The sequence below is a fragment of the Perca flavescens genome, chromosome 13, assembly GCF_004354835.1.
Source record: "Perca flavescens isolate YP-PL-M2 chromosome 13, PFLA_1.0, whole genome shotgun sequence".
Taxonomy (NCBI): domain Eukaryota; kingdom Metazoa; phylum Chordata; class Actinopteri; order Perciformes; family Percidae; genus Perca; species Perca flavescens.
Window position 1 is genome coordinate 25,146,912 of NC_041343.1, and position 21,170 is coordinate 25,168,081.

Consider the following 21,170-nt stretch of genomic DNA (forward strand, 5'->3'; position numbering starts at 1 on the left):
CCAGGAAAGTGGCCGCATGTGTCCACGACAGTACACCCAACATCCTGGTTGCACGGCCAGTACAAGTCCGCAGAGCGTGGGAAACGTGTCCGAGCATCCTGGATGGGTGAACTGGGACTCGGTTGCCTGCTTGTCGGTAAACGAGGGTCGCCTATCGTTCAGAGAAAAATTTAACTAGCATCCCTATTCAAGACCTTTTTTTTTTTTTTTTTTTTTTTTTTTTTTTTTTTTATTTAGCGCACTTCTCCCTCTTTTCTCACTCAATGAGGTTCGGGCAGATGCTGAATAAATTTAAGAACAGAGAGAGGTTGCAGAGGGTCCACCTGGCCACAGAGGGGGATTTGAACTCTGTGGTCAGCAGTGAGTGGAAGTGAGTGGAGCTCAGAGCTGTGACCTAGCTGCTGCTGCTGCTGCCTGGAGGTTTGAAGCAGTCCTCTGTCACGCCCTGAGAGGCCAGCTCAGACAGAACATTGTCCAAATAGTTGGGGTCGGGGTAGCCGTGGCCCGACAAGTTGGACATCATCTCGGTTTTGTGGTGGATGCCGTTCCACACCACTGTGTCGGGCTCGCCGGTGGTGCTGGACGTTCCCACGATGAAGATGAGGCGTCTCATCCACGCCACCTTCAGCAGCTCCAGCACCTTTCAGAGAGAGAGACGAGGAGCGAACATTAGGACGCTCTAATCGAAAACCCACAAAGCATTTATGCATAAACGTTTGAGTGGAAACAAATCCATGGCAAAGAATTAGACAGCAACTATTTTTTGATCATTGATTTTTATCATTTAAGTTCTTTTTTCAAGCAAAAACATTCTTCTAAACATTTTCTGGTTCTGGCTTCCCACATGTGAGAATTTTGTATTTTTTTTTTTTTTTTTAGAAATTTTTTTTTGAGGTTTTTCCTTTTTTTTTTTTTTTTTTTTTTTTTTTTTTTTTATTATAGAGTGACCGTGGATAGACAGGAAAGGGGGGAGAGAGATGGGGGATGACATGCAGCAAAGGACAACAGGTCGGATTCGAACCCGTGCCGCTGCAGGACTCAGCCAAAATGGGGCGAACGCTCTTACTGGGTGAGCTAGAGGCCGCCCCGAGAATTTGCTTCTTTGTCTTATACTCCTCTGGGTTCTAAAACACAACCCTGACCGGCTCGCTCTACATTATTCCTTACATAATGCATGAAGTTGGCTGTTTGGTCGTGTTTGGGTGGTTGATTAACCCTTGTGTTGTCCTTCAGGTCACCGGGACCCGTCCAGTTTATTTGACGTTTTGTATTGGCCAGGCGTTGGGCGTTGAGCATTGGGGGGGGGGGTCTGAAGCACAAACTACAGCTGGAAAGTAATCCAATTTTCCATTACTGAATTACATTAAAGATTATTTATAGAAACTACAGTGTACATCCCCAGTTGCCAGCCAGCAGGAAATGAGCTACTAATTCATCATGGAAACAACACACATTTGTAATGAGCACAAAATGTTCCTAATTTAATCACAGTGAAACACTACAATCCTGATGGAGCGTTAGGCAGAGTCTTGTGTTAATGGTATTGAGCTTTATGCACCTGGTGTGTCACTTTGGCTCCACTCTGATGCTCTAGTAACGATGCGACTGAACTTATTGATTGATTGTACCTGTGGTAGAGTATAGGTGCCAATAACCTCTCAGTGCTGTTCCATACGCTGATGGTAAACCGAGGCCTGGATTTAATTCCCTTTCAGCCATTAAACGTGTATTGCGTGGACCTATTTTTTTTTTAATAAATTAGTCTTGATTGAGCTTGACTGTGGTTCGATACATGGACACAGACGCAGGTGGAGCCATAATAATCTCTGTATATGCAGGTTTTTTTTTTTTTTTTTTTCCTGGTTCAGATTGGGCCTTTGGGGGGGGGCAACTACACTTCAGAGTAAGCATAACTGGTTTGCGTACTAAAAGCAACAAGTCAGTGTTACTTTAGTTGACAAATCATTTTTCATGTAATATTTGAAACTGTATTATGCTTGAGAAAATAAAAACCCAATTAACAAAACTGGTACCGCTACAGCCCGGTTTTGGAGATAAAACTGAGATTAACGCTCATATATTAAAGTTTTATGTTCTGCTTGTTTAATGGTTAGGTAAATTGCTCTGAAAATTGAATAGCTTTTTTTTTTTTTTTTTTTAAATCTTAAAATGTTGGTGCTTGTGATTTTCCTTGGTGGGGGCGGCAACAATTTCTCTATGTAGAAAAAAAAAACAAATGTCCTGAGGTCTGTAATCTCTGTATATGTCTGACCACAGTATACAAGAACTTGTAATATAGTCAGTCCCAGATGTGATAGGTTTTGTTTTTGTGTTGTTTTTTTACCTTCCTGCCCTTGTCGTTGTCTGGTAGAAAACAGAAGCGAGGGAAGCCTCTACAGGTGTACGGCTGTCCTGGGTTGGGATGTTCCGGGCCCTGGTGGAGGACAAAAACTGACTGATAAATGGAAAGAGATTTAAGTTTTAATACCAGAGATCAGTTGGAACAATACAATAATCTAATAACGACGGTGGACAAACGGCTCAATACAAATCTGATTCCAGTTCTCGTAACTTTAGATCCGCGATACATATGCTGCAATCTATCTGCACGCAATGTTCCAGCAGGACACGAAAATAAATTAGTTTTCCCAAAAGACTAGAACAAATGAGGGTGTCACTGTGAATCACACACAATGGGACAGAGAAGAATGCTCTTCTATAGTCAAGCCTGAACATCAATCTGTATCACTGAATGAGCTTCAGTCCAGACTGCAGTTTGTCCTCCAGTCATTTCATATGTTCAGCCCCCACCTCTCAAATTTGTGTTTCGGATGTACCAGATTGGCTCACACAGTTTTTTGTTTCTGTGCTCGACTTTCTGCCCCGCACTATCTGCCGTGTGCTGACTTGCTGCAGAGCTCTCCGGCATCCGTCAAAAACAGAAGCTCTGTGTATCTGCGCTGGAGGGCTGCGGATCGCCGGAGCTGGGACGGAGTCGGAACACAGTCGTTTCGCAGTCAGTGGAAATACACACAGTGGCCCTCATTTATGAAACGTGCGTACGACCAAAAACAGGCGTACGACGGGTGTACGCCGATTCCTACGCGAAGCTCGGCATTTATCAATTTGGACGTGAGCGTAGGCTGCGATCAAATCTCATGTCTGGTCTGAACTCGTGTACGCAAGTTTCTGAGTCAGTGTGGCCTTGCAGTGCAGCATATAATCAGTTTAACAGGAGAAGGAGAAGTCATCAGTTGATCACGTATCAGCAATGGCAGATCTGGCTCTTTTAGAAGACCTCTATGAGCCGGTACAATAGTGCACACGTACGCACACGTGCCACGGTGGAGCGCTCCATCGGATTGTTTAAGGGCAGATGGCTCGCATCAGTGGGGGGGGGGACCCTATACACGGCAGAAAAAGTCTGCAACATTGTTTTAGCCTGTGGGGTTCTGCACAATATCTCGCAGGGAAACTGGGTGCCATAAATGTAGCGATGGAGCCAGATGACCCGATGCCCAGAGAGCAGTGTCCAGAACAGCCCCAACTGAAGGAGACAGGATATTATTATTCCTCGCTTTTAAAAGGTAGCCTATAGTGTTATGTTTGGCAATGATATTCATAGGCTACAGGAACAATTTTTATTTATTATTCAGGTTTTCATTTCTATGTCGTGAACAATTTATTTCTGCCATTGACAGTTATTTCGGCTTGTTTTCCCAGCCCCTCTGCTGTCAGGAGACAGGGTCGTGGTGGTGGTCCAGCACGGGGGGGCGGAGGATACGCCCTCTCCCTCAGCTGTTGTCTTGTTCTGACTCATGAAAAAAAAACACGAGTAAAATAAAAGACACTGCATAAACTCCGCTGTTTATTTAAATATAGGTACACCTACATGTAGGCCTAAGAGATTGCAATAAGCCTGTATATTACTATTAGGACTATAGAAAATGTGTCAAGGATGTATAAATGAAATAGGCTAAACTTCAGCTGGAGTCCGATTTACTACGGCAACACTGTTGACCGCATCAGTGATCTCTTTCATCCCGCATTCTTTCTACAGCCTTTTAATACCAGTTTTCAGGCTGCCAAAAAGTACACACGTTAGTGCAAATGAACCTGAGATATCAGGGTTTCAATCTCCACCTCTGAAAAGTTCCACTTCTCAGCCGGATTACGTCTCGCCACGTCGTAAATTGTAGGGGCGAGGCCTCAAAACCCAGAATATATTGGGGCGTGATATTTAAATTACGATCGTTTCCAGCCGCTGCATTTATCAACGTACGACCATTCATACGCTCTGATACGAACGTTTCATAAATCCCACGTGAAGCTTGTCGTAAGACGATTTCTGCGCTCATATCTGCGCTGGTTTCTACGTTAGGTTGATAAATGAGGGCCATTGACTTTAATGGAAACCTATTGACTACGCCGCCGGTCCAGAGCAGATCCACAGCCATTCTGCAGTTGGTGGAAATTGGGGGTAATATACTACTAGCCCAAGGAGAAGAGAGTCTTAATCCCTGAAGCCGTTTCTCTCGTAAAAGTAAAACCTGAAATACTTCGCTTGAAGCATAATAGTTTCTCTATCGGTCACATACTCTCACTCTTCTGTCAGGCTTATTATTTTCTTTGGCTGTTAGTGTTTCTCAGACTCCCTTTATTTTTTTTATTCCTTATCATGACATTCCGTAAGACTGTTAATTCTTGATAAGCTTGATAAATGATTTGCTTCCCGGTCCATTTTGTCAGAGAAGACACCTGGAGACACTTTCGACTCGTTTGAACTCCTGTGGGTTCAACTGGGCTAACTCAATACTTTTTAGGGCTAAGCAACTCTAAAAGAAGCAATATAAATGGACTTGAAGAAACTTTCCAGCCTTGCAATGAATTACATTTATTTTAATGAGTGCTAGCTTTTCTTCTTTCTTCTCTAATGGGCCTGTTTCACTTGATGCAAATGTTCATTTTTGTGATTAAAATAAATTTAAAATATTAACCTAACAGAAACACGTGCATATCCGGCAGGCTGCATGCCGTAGCGCAAAACCACCGAAAAATATAGGCAAGTCTACTGTGTGTAAGTATTTCCACATAGTTGTCTAGGCATATGTTCATTTTATTTCAATTATATGATTGGGCCTCTTGTGTGCACCTAACGTGTGCTTGTTGCCCCGTGTGCACACTCACTGTGCTGATGCGCTCATCTATTGACATTTCTGCGTGCCTTCCTTACAGTTGCTTAATAAAAGCTTTACACACAAAAACACGTAGTCTACATGTGTCATTAGGATGAGAAAAAATGAGATTTTAACTGTGTCGGGCCGGGTCAGGCTCTGACAGAAATCTCTTGATGCCTGTCGGGCTCGGGCCGGGTTCGGTCACGGCTCTGTCGGACGCGGGCCGGGCCGGACAGAAAAATTCGGCCTGATCCCACCCCTACTACAAACAACCCATAATGCAACACACTCTGTAGGTGCTAGTACTCTCTCCATTCAAACAGATTATCTACTAATGTCAATCTGTAATTGTAGAGTCCTTGACTCTAATGTGACCCCGCATGTTTTCACTTTTGGTTCAGGAGGAGAAATTGTATCTGGTGTGCTAAAAACCCCAAATTTTTTTCATGCTCTGATTTTGCAGCCCTTGAAGAAAATTAAGGATTACTGTAAAATAAGACACCTGGATTTACACTTTACATACTTGGCAGAGAGCTCAGCGTGCAGACGTACCTGTATGCCAGGTGGTATGCTGTAGATGATCTGGATGGTGCCACAGTCTGGGTGGCCTGGCAACGACTGGGCAATGCTGTAAATTTCCATCTTGCCTTTGGGCTGGGTGCCGGTCTTCTCTCCATAGATTGTCTTGCACGAGGGGCACTGCAGACTGCCGTCCTGAGGAGAAAACCCAAGCAGATAGCCTTTAGAACAATCAATGTAAACCTGGTTAAGTGCTGATCAAATATTCATCGATCCAACGATGAGACTTTTGTTTTGTGTTCTTCACCCTCACAAAGTCACTATCAACCAGTACCTTTAGTGATTCTTGTATGATATATGGTTATTTGGTAGTCAGTTTTTATACTACACCTTTTAAATAAATCCCTGACAATAAAAAGCAATAAACACTAGGACACATAACGTGGGCAGGAAAAGCACAATACAACTGTTACATGTTTCAGCTCATTTACTACAACAGACACAATCCTCCTGCTGGGGACGGAGGTAAAATTTGGCTCACTGGCAACTTTGGTAAACTATGTAAAAAAATAGGGACATTTTTGTATTACACTAAACACTTTCCCAAAAGGCAACAGGTCACAATAGGCTATAAAACTAAAAGGCATCTCTTATGCTGGGAAATTGAAAATACTAAATAAATAGAATGATACAAAATAAAGCTTGTGCATGAGAAGTGTTACAATTAGTTCCACCGGGGCTATAATTTAACTTTCATTCAAAGCACCCAAACATTAAAGGTCCCATGACATGGTGCTCTTTGGATGCTTTTCTATAGACCTTAGTGGTCCCCTAATACTGTATCTCTGAAGTCTCTTTCCCAAAATTCAGCCTTGGTGCAGAATTACAGCCACTAGAACCAGTCCCACAATGAGCTTTCCTTAGGATGTGCCATTTCTGTGTCTGTAGCTATTGAGGGAGGGGGGTTGTGGCCTTGACCAACTGCCACTTTGCTCGTTTGAAAGCCATGATGTCTCTCTCTCATGGGTGGGCCAAATTCTCTCGGCGGGCAAAGCAGAGAAAGGGGAGGTAACCTTGCTCCTTATGACCTCATAAGGAGAAGATTCCAAATCGGCCCATCTGAGCTTTCATTTTCTCAAAGGCAGAGCAGGATACCCAGGGCTCGGTTTACACCATCACCATTTCTAGCCACTGGGGGACCATAGGCAGGCTGGGGGAACGCATATTAATGTTAAAAAAAACTCCAAGCATGTTTGATGTGTTTTCATTCACATTCTCTACAACGGTGACACACCGTCCTTGTCTTATACACAGCTCTCTCTCCCTTTACCTCTCCATTGCTGTTGTAGCTGTTCCAGCCCATAGTGTGACTGACTCACACGGCAATCCGACTGTTGTGCTAACCTCAGCATATGTCGTGAACGGCGTACAGCAAAGTGTCCGGGCAGAACTCATGCTTGTGAACTTTGGTTTCACATGTCCACATGTAGCTACTGGCTTGTGTGATTGGTACAAGATTTAAATTAGATGTGAGGTAGTTTGAAAGCTATAACAGTAGAGCTTTACAGACAAATATCATATGATGATGATGGATACCACACTCACGGTGTCGGTTATGTAATTCACTAATTAACAGGTATGTTTAATCTGTTAAAAAAAAAAAAAAAAAAAAAAAAAAAACGACAAGTACGGAGTTACATGCTGGAAATATTACTTGGCGACCAGCAGTCGCCGCAGTGACTTTCTGGAGTCTTGTCATTACTGTGAGGTTGCCAGGCAACCATAATGGGGCTGTGCAATTAATTGAATTTTGATTTTGGCTCCCAACGATCACTAAAATAGTATAATCAAGAAAAAACAATTATTTTGCCATGTTCTGTTTTGCAAGAACACTCTTATTTTGTCTGGTGTTCTGAATTGCATGCGCACATCCGCCAGTCAGGGAGGCAAGTCATGTGCATATCAGCCGCTGGAATTTAAAAACTCAGCGTGAGTGAAGATGGCAGCAGCATTTGGTGAGCAAAAAAAAGATATTTTGGCACAATGTTTAGTAATGACAGTAGTAGTGAGTGAACATGTGATGTGAGATGCACATTGCGTTATGTCTGTGGAACTGTTCATTAGCTGTGTAAAGTTGTGTGATATCTGTAAAGCTGAACCGACTCACAGTAGTAAAACAGATTTTATTCTGATCCAAAGACTTTCTGTGAGATAAAGGACACTAACCGATTATACCCTGGACACTATCCATTATATCCAAATGTTAATGAGTAATCGTTAAATAATCGTGATTATTATTTTTCCATAATCGAGCAGCCCTACCACATAATAATAATAATAATAATAATAATAAAAAATAGTTTCCATGCAGTCAACGATTCTGTACCTTTGTCCCGTTGTTGTACATGGCCAGCATGCAGAGCATGTGCAGGGTGTGTCCACATTTGATGAATTTCCCCACAGTGTCTGGCAGGATGCTCTGGCCTCCCTCCTCTGTGGACGGTGTCTCATAGCCGGATGGATTAGACAGTTGATCCATGCAGATAATGCAATCCTGAGGGAAACCCAGAAAATGTGTTCAATGTCACAATAACTGAAATGGCCCAGTTTAGGGCCAGGAAAGGCCGACAGCCATATCATTTTGCCTGTAGAAAAGACTACGAATAAACGTTTACCTCATCTGGTACTCCGGCAACTACCTCCATGTAGCGCTGAATCACCTCCTCAGGTCTCTGAGCTGAGGCTAAAAGAGAAAGCACAAAGTGATGAATGAGCTCTAACAGGTCAGACACTAAAATGGTGAACTGCCATAGAATAAGCTATGACTCTGGTGAGTTTTTTACAATATCAAGTAATTCACAATTTAATTTTAGAATTTTAGCCAAATAAGCAATGGATTTCTACGCTTGCTGCCTCTGCTACAGTATATACAAATACATGAGTCCAGGTTGCTAATTGAACATCCTAAAATCAATAAATGGCCAATGTGCATCTGACTGCAAAGGATGCAGAACATGCAAACACGTTAAGCCACAGAGACAACTTGAATGCATGATGACAGAATGAACCATACAGTGTTCACCATGAGCGATGGATACAAACAATTTAGTGCATGCAGCTACAATACACACACACACACACACACACACACACACACACACACACACACACACACACACACACACACACACACACACACACACACACACACACACACACACACACACACACACACACACACACACACACACACACCCCAAGTCTGTTTAGGAAACCAATATCTGAAATTTCTGAAAGCTAACTAAACGTTCAAATGTCTTTTTGAGTTTATAACACAAGGCGGCTCCATTTAATTACAGATTTTGAAAGGTTAGGAGGTTAGCTATTTTCTCCCAGCTGAGAACAAATACAATATATATTCACTGATAAGTTTCTGATGTGTCCCCTGTTGATTTTAAGAGCAGGAATACAAGTTAAAAGCGGCAGACAATCAGCGTGGAGGTGTAATTTATGGTTGGAGAGATGGGGAAAAAAAAAATGGCAGCAATGAAGCAAAGCTTGATATTTCAAATCCAATACATTGCCGAGTTGTACAACACATACTGCTACTTGTTTTGGTTATTTTTTTGATGGCTAACAGTATTAACTTATCAATAAGCAAACCTCCTTTTAATAAACAGGTTTGACAATTAAGGATACATTTTGTCCAAAGGTTGATTTAAGCTGGGTTGATGCTTGATGCAGGAGTGCTGCAACTGCTGTATTATTATTTTCATTTTCCCATTTCAGATACAAGCTGGAACCAGAAAAGTTTTGGCATTTTTGCTTGAAAAATGTAACTACTAATCCACTATCAAAATATATTAAGCAGCAGAGAGGTCAGCGATAGCTGAAACAGACATGTCGTCTTAAAAAGTCAGTTAAGCACATTAATCACACTTATCTTCCTTATTTGACAGTTGTACAAAAAGCAGTTGCAGCAGCACTTTTCTCAACTAACACAAAAGTGGTTTAGTGCAAGTAGTGGGAGCACGCCCAATAAACAATGAAGACAAATGAAAGTGAATTGATGCAGCAGAATGAAATGTTCATCAAGCCTGTGTGATAACTGGACCAAAATAGAACGGTGGAGGAAAAAGAGATGGAGGAAGGGCCTTGTGGCGTGGTAGCTACCTCTCCTGTGCTGCCTCTTTGCTCTCCTAACTGAACTGCTGCTGCTGTGGGGCTTGCTGGGCCTGCTGGCTGGGGGGAGGAGAGGAGGAGGAGGAGGAAGAGAGAAAGGAGCAGGTTGCTGCTGTTGCTGCTGCTGCTGTTGAGGGAGGGGGGCAGTGGTGAAGTGCACGCCGAGTCCCACTGCTGACATCAAAATGGAGGCCATGCCTGGAGCGGGGGGGTTGGGTTGAGGTGGGATGGGGCGGGGCAGAGTGGGGCAGGTGAGGGTTGAGAGCAAGTGGAGATAGGAGTAGTAGTAGAAAGGAACAAATCAAATGTATGAGAAATGTAGCAGCAACTGATGTTTCCAGTGTCTCTCAAACAAACACACAAACACACACACACACACAAACACGCACACACGAGTTAGACACAGCATGAACACAGCAAGTACTTTCATGTTTAACATGTGGCCTTGGTTCATTTGTTGACCATGAACTAGTGTTCTGTACAATATCTCCACTTTGATTCACGAGTAAAGCTGTTTTTGCAATCAGGATTTCTGTTGCAGGCTAAAACTAGATTCATCTCATTAACAAAGTAAAAACTGCAAGTTATCTTGGGAGTCTAGAAAAAGATCCACTGAGAATTGATGGTGCCCAGGAGCTGGAAGCGAGACCAATCAATCAGCAAACTAGAAGGAATGATGAAAACCACATTCCTTGTGAACAGCTTGGCAATGCAGACTATAGCTCCTTCCCCACATGCACTGCAAACCTGAAATTATCTACACCTGCAGAGCTGTATGTGAGAACGCAAAGGTCTGAATCAATCCAACTGGACATTAAACAGGCTTTACCCTGCCAGATCAAGTGTACAAATTCTGCGTAATGTCCAATTTGAGCTCATGTGTGCCTGGTCAACAGAGCAGGTCATTTTCCAGAGAATTTACAGCAAGCAGGTTGATGACGTTTATATCGACGCGGCTAGCACAAAACCGGAAGAAAACAAACACCTGAGGGCGAAGAAGAACTGTGGTTCACAAAGGCTCCAATAAAAATGTCTCAACTGGAGAGACAACAAGATTCAGGAACCTCTGTCAGTAAGGGACGACCTAGAAATTGTCAGACAAATTTAAGGAACAGCAAGAGACTGCTTATGACCAAATTACAAACCGGCTACGTGACCATAATCTGCGTCATGTCCTGTCTGCTGCACGCTCTACCCAGGTGCCACCCCTCGCTTAAACCAAAGTATTTTTAGTAAGTGAGAATGCGTCCCACACGGACTATCTCCTGTTGCGTGCTACATTTGTGGAAGGGAAACTCCAGACAATGTCCAGACCTCATTCTGCGGACATTGTCTGGAGTTCATGAGAAAATGGATTTGGTGTGGCAGATCTAAGACTTAGCACGACCATCTAAAGCAACACTATGTACCCTCTTACAAAAAATAAGTAGATCATCAATTGTTTTACAAATGAAAAGTTGAACATGAAGTGAAGTTACATAGGATCACTATGGCCTACTTCTCACCTCAAATCGATGGTGAGAATTGAAGTGTACTTTTAGTGGACAGTTTAGTTGAAACCTGACAATGTTTCCAGAATAGCTGCACTCTTTCTTTCACTTGTAAGAGGCTGATTCCCCTAGAAAGTTACGTTGGTCTAAACCTGTGTATTTAAATTCTACATCAAACAGTAGTGGATGCAGTAGTATTTCTTGTATGCGTTTAACATTGAAAAGGCTGAATAAAGTGTTTAAATATAGTTCTAAATACCACTATTGTTCATTTTTTACTTATGATCATTAAAACGGTACATTTGGAAAAAACTGTGCATGATTGACCTTCCATTTTAAATGATTCACCAAAGTCATGGTACGGTGCTTTTCACTAATGAGGTTCTGGTCCACAAGTTTCCTACAGGCTGATTGTATTGATTCAGTCAGCTTATCACAGACGACAAACCGAGGCATAATTTGAGAAGTGTGCAGCAGAAGAAAAAAAAAAAAAAAAAGACTCAGTGAGCGCTCACTTTGCATGTCAATTTTGCCATTTTATGACAATTACAACTTGCCTGCCTGCTGGTGTGAAATTCTAAAAGACAATCATAATGGCCCCGTATGCAATCATTTCACATTTAAAAATTAAATCGAAGTACACCTGCTGCATCTTACAGGTTATAGGTTAAACAGAGAACAAGCTTAGCTTCACACGTGTTAATAAGCCCCAGACTGTAACTAGATGCACAGAGAATACAACATCCAACCTCATGGCACCAAATTAAGTCAATGGTATTAAAATGATTTGCTCAAATGCATAAATCAACATAATTTTTTACTGTTGAATACATCTACAGTATTAAGATTCCTTTTTAATTTCTACCACCTTCTTCTTTTTGTTCAGTTGCCCATCTTGAGCTAATATTATATTCTGCTTCACAAAAAATACTCCATGAAACGAACTACTGATATACCGTGGACGCATCTGATAAATATGCATACTTGGAATTACTGTGTTAGCTCTTCAAACTTATTAGCACAGAGTGGGGCTCAAATTCTCCTGAATTAGACTGAACTTCTTTGTCAGAGCTGATATTTAAACCTGATGAAATGACAGAGTGATTTTGCTTCATGCTGACACTAGTGAGCTGGGCGCAATGAACAGGCAAAGCATTATAAATGGTTTGTATGGAAGTTGAGACACGTCTGTGCCAATTTAATTTCAAGACAGATTTGATTTTGAAAGAATCTCCATGATGCTACGAACAAGCACGTGTGAGGATAAAAGAAGGCTTTCTATAAAAGCAATGCAGAGCATTCATCTATAAGTCACAGGAACCATGCAAAGAAATGTGGCGAGAGGAAAATTCCAAAACACACATTGAAGCATTTGTCAGGTATCTTAGGATTTGAAAATATCTATAACGGCAATTATGGATATTCAATTTACATGTAAAACATGATATCACTCAAATTCACATACAACACATTCAACTTTCCATTAGTCATGATGACTACGGTTAGTGCCAAGAACCTGCTGGCTTATTTTTGCCATCATAAGATGTTTAGTAGTTAATATCACTGATATACTTTTTTTTTTTTTTTTTTTACATTAACAGTCCAAGCTATTTGAAATGCAAATCACCTAAATGAATGTATTCCCACTTATGGAGGTGTGATGTATTTGTTAGTAGTAGAAGTCTCATCCATCATGTTGTTTTAGGGTTGAGCTTTCATACAAAAATCAGTGCCGGGGTGGAGCTGTGGGACAACAGCTGTCTTACAGGATAAAGACTGGAAAAACTGAAGTTAATCAAGCTTTTGCATCCAGGGCCAAATGCTTTGCACAGCATGATGGAACTTCTGTTGGCTCTCAATAAAAACTAGTCTGTGTGCAGGCGGTTTTATGTATTGTGTTGTAACAAACAAGATGTTGCTTTTGTTTAGTTTAAAGGACCTAATTTCCCCCACTCTTTTCAAGTTTACATTAGGGGTGTGTTCTGTTTTTTTATTTTAAACCCCATCTTCCAATTTTTTTTTTGTGACAGGCTGTTCCCAAACAGACTGACACTCACAAGACCAATGCAGAGAGGCACATAAACCGCAAATATTATTGAAACCTGCAACCAACTCAAGTGTGGTGCAGAATAGAGCAGAGGTAACAGTCAAATTGGATGCATGGTTAGTGAGCCGTTTACCTGCCAGGGCAGAGCTTACACTGGTCGATCCATTCAGCTGCACAGAGATGGAAGGAACACTGCAGGACAGGAAACAAGGACAGTGGCATTCAGTCAGTAAAAACAGCAACAATGAACCAAGCAGGAACAACAAAACAAAGACTACAAACGATTTCAGTTTCAAATCCACTTCACAGAATTGGAACATTAAAGTACATTAGGAATAGCTTTGGCACCAGATCAAGACAAGAAAATACAACTTGCCTGTGAATTAAATGCAAAAGGTTTTATTTACCTTTTTTACTTCAGGAGCTCAAACAGTGACCACATTCAAACTGGCCAGTAAATAACTAAGAGGTTCTGAGATTGATTAACAACAATCTAATATTGACTGAATGTTCATAATGCAACTAGGGGAGCGTGACTCAACGCCCGATATATTGATGAACATGCAACCAAAAAAAAAAATCTGCTTACCGTGCAAAACGGCCTTCACAGAAATGAAATGAGTAATTGTTAGTATAATGGAGTTCTAAACCAAATCCAGTTTAGGGCTGAAACTAACAATTATTTTCTGTTCTGTTATTTATTACATTTTTGTCCAACAACTAATCAACTGTTCGACTTAGTGTTTTAGCACTAATCCGGTTTGTCTTCATTTTTGTAGTCGGGGAATCCTATGCTCTAACCACCAACACACAAGCACACAAAATGACAAAAATGAAGACAACTTTCAAATAACATAAAAATCACTGTGTGGATGTTTTACCCTCATAGATCGACTATCAGCCAACTAAGAGGATGTGGTCACACAATAGGCGGAAATGTGTGACTGATAATGAGGCCATTTCAACACCTGCTAGCCTACGATCAAAATGGCCCTGAAATAGCATTAGTCCGGCTACACACGTTCGTTCTGTATTGACAGGTGCAATATTTGAATTATTTTTTAAATTACATTTATATCTGCATTTATGTCAACACCTAGAGACTTTTATACATCAAAATGTCATTTATTAATATGTATTTGTGTCAAAATGACACATGAACATCTTTTCCTATTCTATTTTGCCTGGAAACGCTTCCAGCATGCTTGCGTGTTGCGTGAAAAATAGGCGCCGGTTCTATTTCTAGCATGCCCGCGTTTTCGGTACGGCTCAAGCAGGCAGTGTGCAAGCTCTAACCTGTTAACATGGGAGCCGAAATAAAAATCGAAATCGAAAATCATATGTATCGTGATTTTTGTTGTTGAAATTTAAAAACTTTTTTTTTTTAACCAATGATTCACCTAAATATTGTTGATACGGTACCGCCAACTACATCATATCCGTTTCCAGCAAAACAGACTGAAAGCAGAAAATCCACATTATGTACTTGTTTACAAATGAAATAAATGTCAGGCTGACATGTGATGTGCATACTTTTTGAGAAAACCATTAGCTTTTAGAAATGTCTCATGATATATTGGCCCTCATTTATCAACCTAACTTAGAAACCAGCGCAGATATGAGCGCAGAAATCGTCTTACGACAGGCTTCACGTGGGATTCATGAAACGTTCGTATCACACCAATCAGAGCGTAAGAATGGTCGTACATTGATAAATGCAGCGGCTGGAAACGATCGTAATTTAAATATCACGCCCCAATATATTCTCAGTTTTGAGGCCTCGCCCCTACAATTTACGACATGGCGAGACGTAATCCGGCTGAGAAGCAGCACTTCTCAGAGGTGGAGATTGAAACCCTGATATCTCGGTTTCATTTGCACTAACGTGTACTTTTTGGCAGCCTGAAAACTGGTATTAAAGGCTGTAGAAAGAATGCGTACTGAGAGAGATAACTGATGCGGTGAACGGTGTTGCCGTAGTAAATCGGACTCCAGCTGAAGTTTAGCCTATTTCATTTATACATCCTTGACACATTTTCTATAGTCCTAATAGTAATATACAGGCTTATATTGTAATCTCTTAGGCCTACATGTAGGTGTAGCCTACATGTAGGCTACACCTACACCTACTCTTGTTTTTTTCATGAGTCAGAACGAGACAACAGCTGAGGGAGAGTGCGTGTCCTCCGCCCCCCAGTGCTGGACCATGTCTCCTGACAGCAGAGGGGCGGGGAAAATAACTCCGTCAATGGCAGAAATAAATCGTTCACTTGAAAGAGAAACAAAAACCTGAATAATAAATAAAAATGTTGGGCATCGTCATGTTTCCTGTATTGAATATCATTGCCAAACATAACATAGGCTATACCTTTTAAAAGCGAGGAATAATAATATCCTGTCTCCTTCGTATAGCCCCCACCTGGGGCCGTTCTGGACACTGCTCTCTGGGCATCGGGTCATCTGGCTTCATCGCTACATTTATGGCACCGTGTCTTCCTGTGCGATGTTGTACAGAACCCCCCAGGCTAAAACAATGTTGCAGACCGGCTCATAGAGGTCTTCTAAAAGAGCCAGATCTGCCATTGCTGATACGTGATCAACTGATGACTTCTCCTTCTCCTGTTAAACTGATTATATGCTGCACCGCAAGGCCACACTGACTCGAAAACTTGCGTACACGAGTTCAGACCAGACGTGAGATTTGATCGCAGCCTACGCTCACGTCCAAATTGATAAATGCCGAGCTTTGCGTAGGAATCGGCGTACGCCCGTCATACGCCTGTTTTTGGTCTTACGCACGTTTCATAAATGAGGGCCATTGTCTCTAGAAGTGTGTTAATCAACTTGTCGCAATACCCATTACTATTGAATTGCAATACTTCTAGAACCGCAATAAATGAAAATCGCAATACAAATCAAATCGGCACCCATGTATCGTGAAATAATCAAAACGGGATAAAAGCATATTGTCCCAGCCCTACTACCTAGCCTTCCAGAGTAAGAAGTGTGAGCAATCACTGCAAAAATGAAGAGTACGAGTTCATAACACAGATCACAGTGTGAGCTAAGTAGAGAACATCCAGCATTTTACACCCTATTAATAATTTCCCAGTTGCTGAGACTACACAAAATGAAACCTATTAGAGCCCTAGGAAACTAAGTTAACTGTATATTTATTATACCACTTCAGTAAGCAATTTTTCTTTCAAAGCAGAGTTTTATGTTAGGAACAGAAAAAAGGAAGGTTAGAGATGAGACAGAGTCACAGGAACTGAGCCAAAATAAACATACCACTGCAGGGCTGGAGGTACAGATTTTTTTGTTATTCCTGTTTTACACAATAGGTCAAAGTGGAGATAGACAGGAAAGGCAAAGGAGAAGGGTAGGAAAGGGTGGAGAGGGGCCCATGACATGCATCCCGGGTCTGCTACTGTAACTGAGCCACAGGGACATCTTTACATTACATGTAATTACATGACATCTCACTGCTGTTGTTTCACTCTAACCCGACTGCATTACGCTGCAACCCAAATCACAATCTCACACACACACACACACACACACACACCACACACACACACACACACACACACACACACACACACACACACACACACACACACACAAACCTTAAACCATTGGCACTGGTAGAGCTGGTCATAAGCGGTGCCGACAGTTGACTACCAGAGGGGGGTGGAGGCCAGGGGCTGCCCCAGGACATTGCCCCGACAGAAAGGGGTCTCCTAGGGTACGGCGAGTAGACAGAAGTGGGATGTGCCGCTGTAGCCCTCCCTGTTGCTTGAAGACTGGGCCGGTTCAGACTGCCTGATGAAAAGGAATGTCGTGAACGGCTGGGCATGGGTCCTGTGCTGCTGTGGCTCAAACACTGCTGGCAGGAGCATGCAAGGCCCGAGGGGATAGCTGGGGGGCCAGAGGAGGCCAGTGGGTAGGGGAGGTTACACTGCCGTCGGACCTGCCGTCTGAAACCCGTTGCTTTGTTAACTTGGGCCAGAGATGTAAGATCCACTATGTAATTGTATCCATGCGGGCCCAAGTCTGCCGTGCCTTGGCGGGCCTGATAGCTGTGCTCTAAGAGGATAGAGGTTCGAGTCTCATATGGAGTCCATCCTCCTTCATCGTTGAGCCATTCCCAGTACACACCACTGCCGAGGCCTGAGGACTGGGCAAACAGGGACCGACGTACTGACCGTGTCTTTCCTGAAAATAAAAAGATGACTATCATTTAATATACTAAATTAAAGCTACATTATGCAAGCCTTGTTTGTAAAAATAAATCCACATTTTCAGCCAAAGTCCCAAAGTGGGGCCATTACAGAGAAAAGTGCCAAGCAGTTGAAGTAAATAATGTAAACGTCTTTTAAAAAAAAAAAAAAATAAAAATAAAAAACAGAGAGCAGAGAACTAAACTGTTGGGCCAAACAATAGCAAGACAACATTTGGGTAAATAAACACAAGACAAGTAGCAAAACATAGTAGAGAGACAAAATAAACAATAAAAAAAAAAAAAAAAGGTAAAAGCAATAAAATCAATAAGTAAAATAAAAAGACATCACATGAAAGTCTATAAAAATGTTTTTATGATACTTAAAAGCGTCAGCAATGTGACGACTTACAGAAAGGTTATGTGGAAAAGTTAGCTAACGTTAGATGACACAAAAGCGTCGTCTAAGACCATATTGTCTACATTTTATAACTTCACCCTGGGTACTTGGCTGATCTCGGCTTGAAGATATGTAAACACTCATCAAAACAAGAGCCCCTGTATGCTAACGAAGTAGCTAGCTAGCGTTAGCCTGGCCTGATAACTGTAGCTAGCTAGGTTTCCAGACAACATTTGAAAAAAAGATTACGAATGTTACGTTAACGTGGTGGTATTACATGTCATATTGTGTGACATGGCTCACCTGTGTCCTGCCGAAACTGTTTCAAGCTTGGTATGTCAATGAGATAAGGCGACAGGCTTGGGTCTGATTGTCCGAGGCAGATGCTCGTTGAGCCGGGTCCTCCTCCTCCTCCTCCTCTCTGGCCCCGCGATGCCAAACACCGCTCGATGTAGGCGCTCACTTGGCCGCTGTAAGGCCGCCAATAGCCCAAGTCATCCTGCCATTCCCATACCGCTATCATGGGCTGAGATTGTCCAACAGATCCAGAGGGTGTAGCTGACACAGACGGCCCATTTCTAGACCCGTTTACCCTGGCACAGGAGCCAGACACAATCGCCATATTCACCAAGCCAGTTTAAGCTAACAACAACTCGTTCTGGTTAGCTGGTCGAGTGATTTGGCTACGACGAAGAAAAGGTCTGCTAGCTTGGCTCGTTAAAAAATGCCATAGTAAATCTGTTATTACGCTTTAGAGGAAGCTACGAAGTAAAGATCAAATGGTAGAGAGCCTTGGTAAACATTTAAGTGCATGTTGTTGACAAAGCTGATGCATTCAGAGGGCTTAGCAGTGCGCGGATAACGTTAGCTTTGTGACAGGCTGCGTTGCCACGGTTCCTTCCTCCTCTCCTGTGGCTGCCTTCAGGGACCACCAGGAAATTCGAAATTCAAGGCACGTTTGTGGCAACCACGAAAACGTGGAACAGGAAGTCCCTCCCCTTCCTGTTCCAAATCACATACTTTTTACTTTTAGTATGTACTACAGCTGCCCATACAAAGTATTCACTGTTGCATGTAGTATACAATTGGGGCATACTACAGTGGTATGTTGCCTAGTTCACGGAGCAGTTTCACACAAAACTAAATGGTACTACAACAAACCTTCGACAAACTGTCTTTCTGAACTTGCAAAATTATGTTTTTAAAGCTATAGTGCGTAGTTTCTGTCTCTGCCATGAGGAATTCTAAGTAATGACAACAATTCTGTCGGTGCATCCACATGATACAAGCCTTCCCTGATCGCGCTTCACCCCCACCCCTCCTCCACACAGTTGCTAGTAGCCAAGGAGGACACGGAGGATTAAAAAAACATGAACTCTTCAGAGAGGTAATTATCTTTACTCCAGTTTCTGCGCAGTAGCACAGCCATGCTGAGAAATGTAGAGATAGTTTTGTGGAGCCTATAGTGTTAGCTTTGTATCAACTCGTTTGGCAATGGCGGTAACGGACGTTCATTATTACAAAAAAGTTACACACTAAAGCGTTAAATTGACATGACTCATATGTGTAATTCATGGCTCAATTCAAACAGGATAAAAAAATTGTCTCTTCCCATTCACTGCCGTAGATTACAAATTTCTTTTAACAAAAAGGTCCCATGGGGTACACTGGAAGGTGAGGAGCTTTACCTCGCTATGGGAACTTTTTAAAGCTGTCAAACGTATTAAATGCCTCAAAGCATCTTATAAACAGGATGATATTATGGTGAGTTGGGTGATAGTGTAAGAATTTGTCTGTTTACACAGTATGAGGACATTTCTTTAACTTTGATATTTAATGCTCTGTTTCACACACAAACAGGAAGTGAGTAAAGACTTTTTAAAACTGGAATCTTTTTTTTTCTGGGGAAATCCTGGAGCCTTCAAGATTTTTAGAATAATATCTCTGTAAGTAACACATGGGCATTCTTCATTCCCAGTTTATGAGAAACTCCCCTGTGGCAGACCTAACTAATTATAGGCCTATATCTGCACACTTATTTCCTTACATACAGCAAAAATGTATTTAATGATATAACAGACAAAAGAAAGAATATATATAAATTAGTAGCTTAATTAGTAGGTTCACCTGAAGGTTCCATTCTTCTTCTTCTTTTACAACAAACTTCTTCATTGTCCATCCTCCACTTCTTTTTCTGCTTCTTTGTTTGAAAGAGATTATATCCCTTTTAATAGTATTGCCGCCCTCAACTGGAGATTAATGAGTATGACACAAATAACACACAAAATGCTTAAAGTGCTCATATTATGCTTTTTGGCTTTTTCCCTTTCATTTATTTTGTTATCTTTTTTGTGCATGTAATAGGCTTCCAAAGTGAAAAAGCCCAAAGTCCACCCCAAAGGGACTTACCATCTCCAACAGAAAACACTGTTCACAAACTGCTCCAAACAGCTCTATTGTAGTCCAGCCTTAACTTCCGTGACGAACGTGCGTCATTTTGTAACACACGTTATAATGCTCGCCTAGCTGCTAGCGTAGCACGCCCTCATACCCTCATACATATGTCCAAAGATAGAATAGAAGTGTGATGCCTCACTCTGTAGCTAAAACAGAGAGCTCAATCACAGTTCTGATATAACCTCTAAATACAATTATGAACCTGAAAATGAGCATAATATGAGCACTTTAATATATCAGTCGAAAACTTCAGAATGGTTGTTAATTTTTAAACCCCACCTTCAAATATTCAAACAAAAAACAAAAAATACATACTTCAATGTAAAAAGCTGGAAGATTTACTTTTCATGGCCACAGTTTTCAACTAAGCTGGCTTAAGATACAATATGTTTCAATTCATACTTATCAAAACCAAAGTCTGTGACCTAAATATATATAAAGCAGGCTAAACTAAATTGCATTCTGTCCACAATACCCAGCACAACTGATGCAACATGGATTATATAAAATACTAAAGATTAAAATGAAGTGCTTTCCAATCTTTTTTTCCATAGCCTGGGAGAATATTAAACTTTATCTTGAGGGTGTTCATTAAGTTCACATAAAAGACAATCGAACTTGGCAGTTGAACATTGTTTAAACAAGAGCCCAAGTGGGATTTGCGGCTGAACCCATA

At 41.6% G+C, this 21,170-nt stretch overlaps 1 protein-coding gene across 2 annotated transcripts; it reads right to left on the reverse strand.

Moving 5' to 3' along the window:
• Positions 1-217: 217 nt before the first annotated feature.
• dtx2 (deltex 2, E3 ubiquitin ligase) lies at positions 218-18,957 on the reverse strand. 2 transcript variants are annotated; one of them, XM_028596337.1, is made up of 9 exons: positions 18,341-18,957; positions 17,045-17,633; positions 13,549-13,607; positions 9,870-10,076; positions 8,372-8,439; positions 8,083-8,250; positions 5,730-5,891; positions 2,345-2,434; positions 218-640 (listed from the first exon to the last, which is right to left on the reverse strand). In XM_028596337.1, the coding sequence occupies exons 1-9, from the start codon at positions 18,657-18,659 to the stop codon at positions 395-397; spliced, it is 1,908 nt and encodes a 635-aa protein (XP_028452138.1). In that variant the 5' UTR covers positions 18,660-18,957; the 3' UTR covers positions 218-394. The 2 variants fall into 2 exon arrangements, with proteins under 2 accessions (XP_028452138.1, XP_028452139.1); XM_028596338.1 differs by lacking the exon at positions 9,870-10,076.
• Positions 18,958-21,170: the final 2,213 nt, after the last annotated feature.

Excerpts from the sequence above, each read along its gene's own strand:
- dtx2 (XM_028596337.1), bottom strand. The coding sequence starts at position 18,659 with ATGGCGATTGTGTCTGGCTCCTGTGCCAGGGTAAACGGGTCTAGAAAT. Across the intron at positions 17,634-18,340 it reads ACAGTTTCGGCAGGACACAG|GAAAGACACGGTCAGTACGT; the intron begins GTGAGCCATGTC and ends TTTTATTTTCAG. Across the intron at positions 5,892-8,082 it reads TGTACAACAACGGGACAAAG|GACGGCAGTCTGCAGTGCCC; the intron begins GTACAGAATCGT and ends TTTTCTCCTCAG.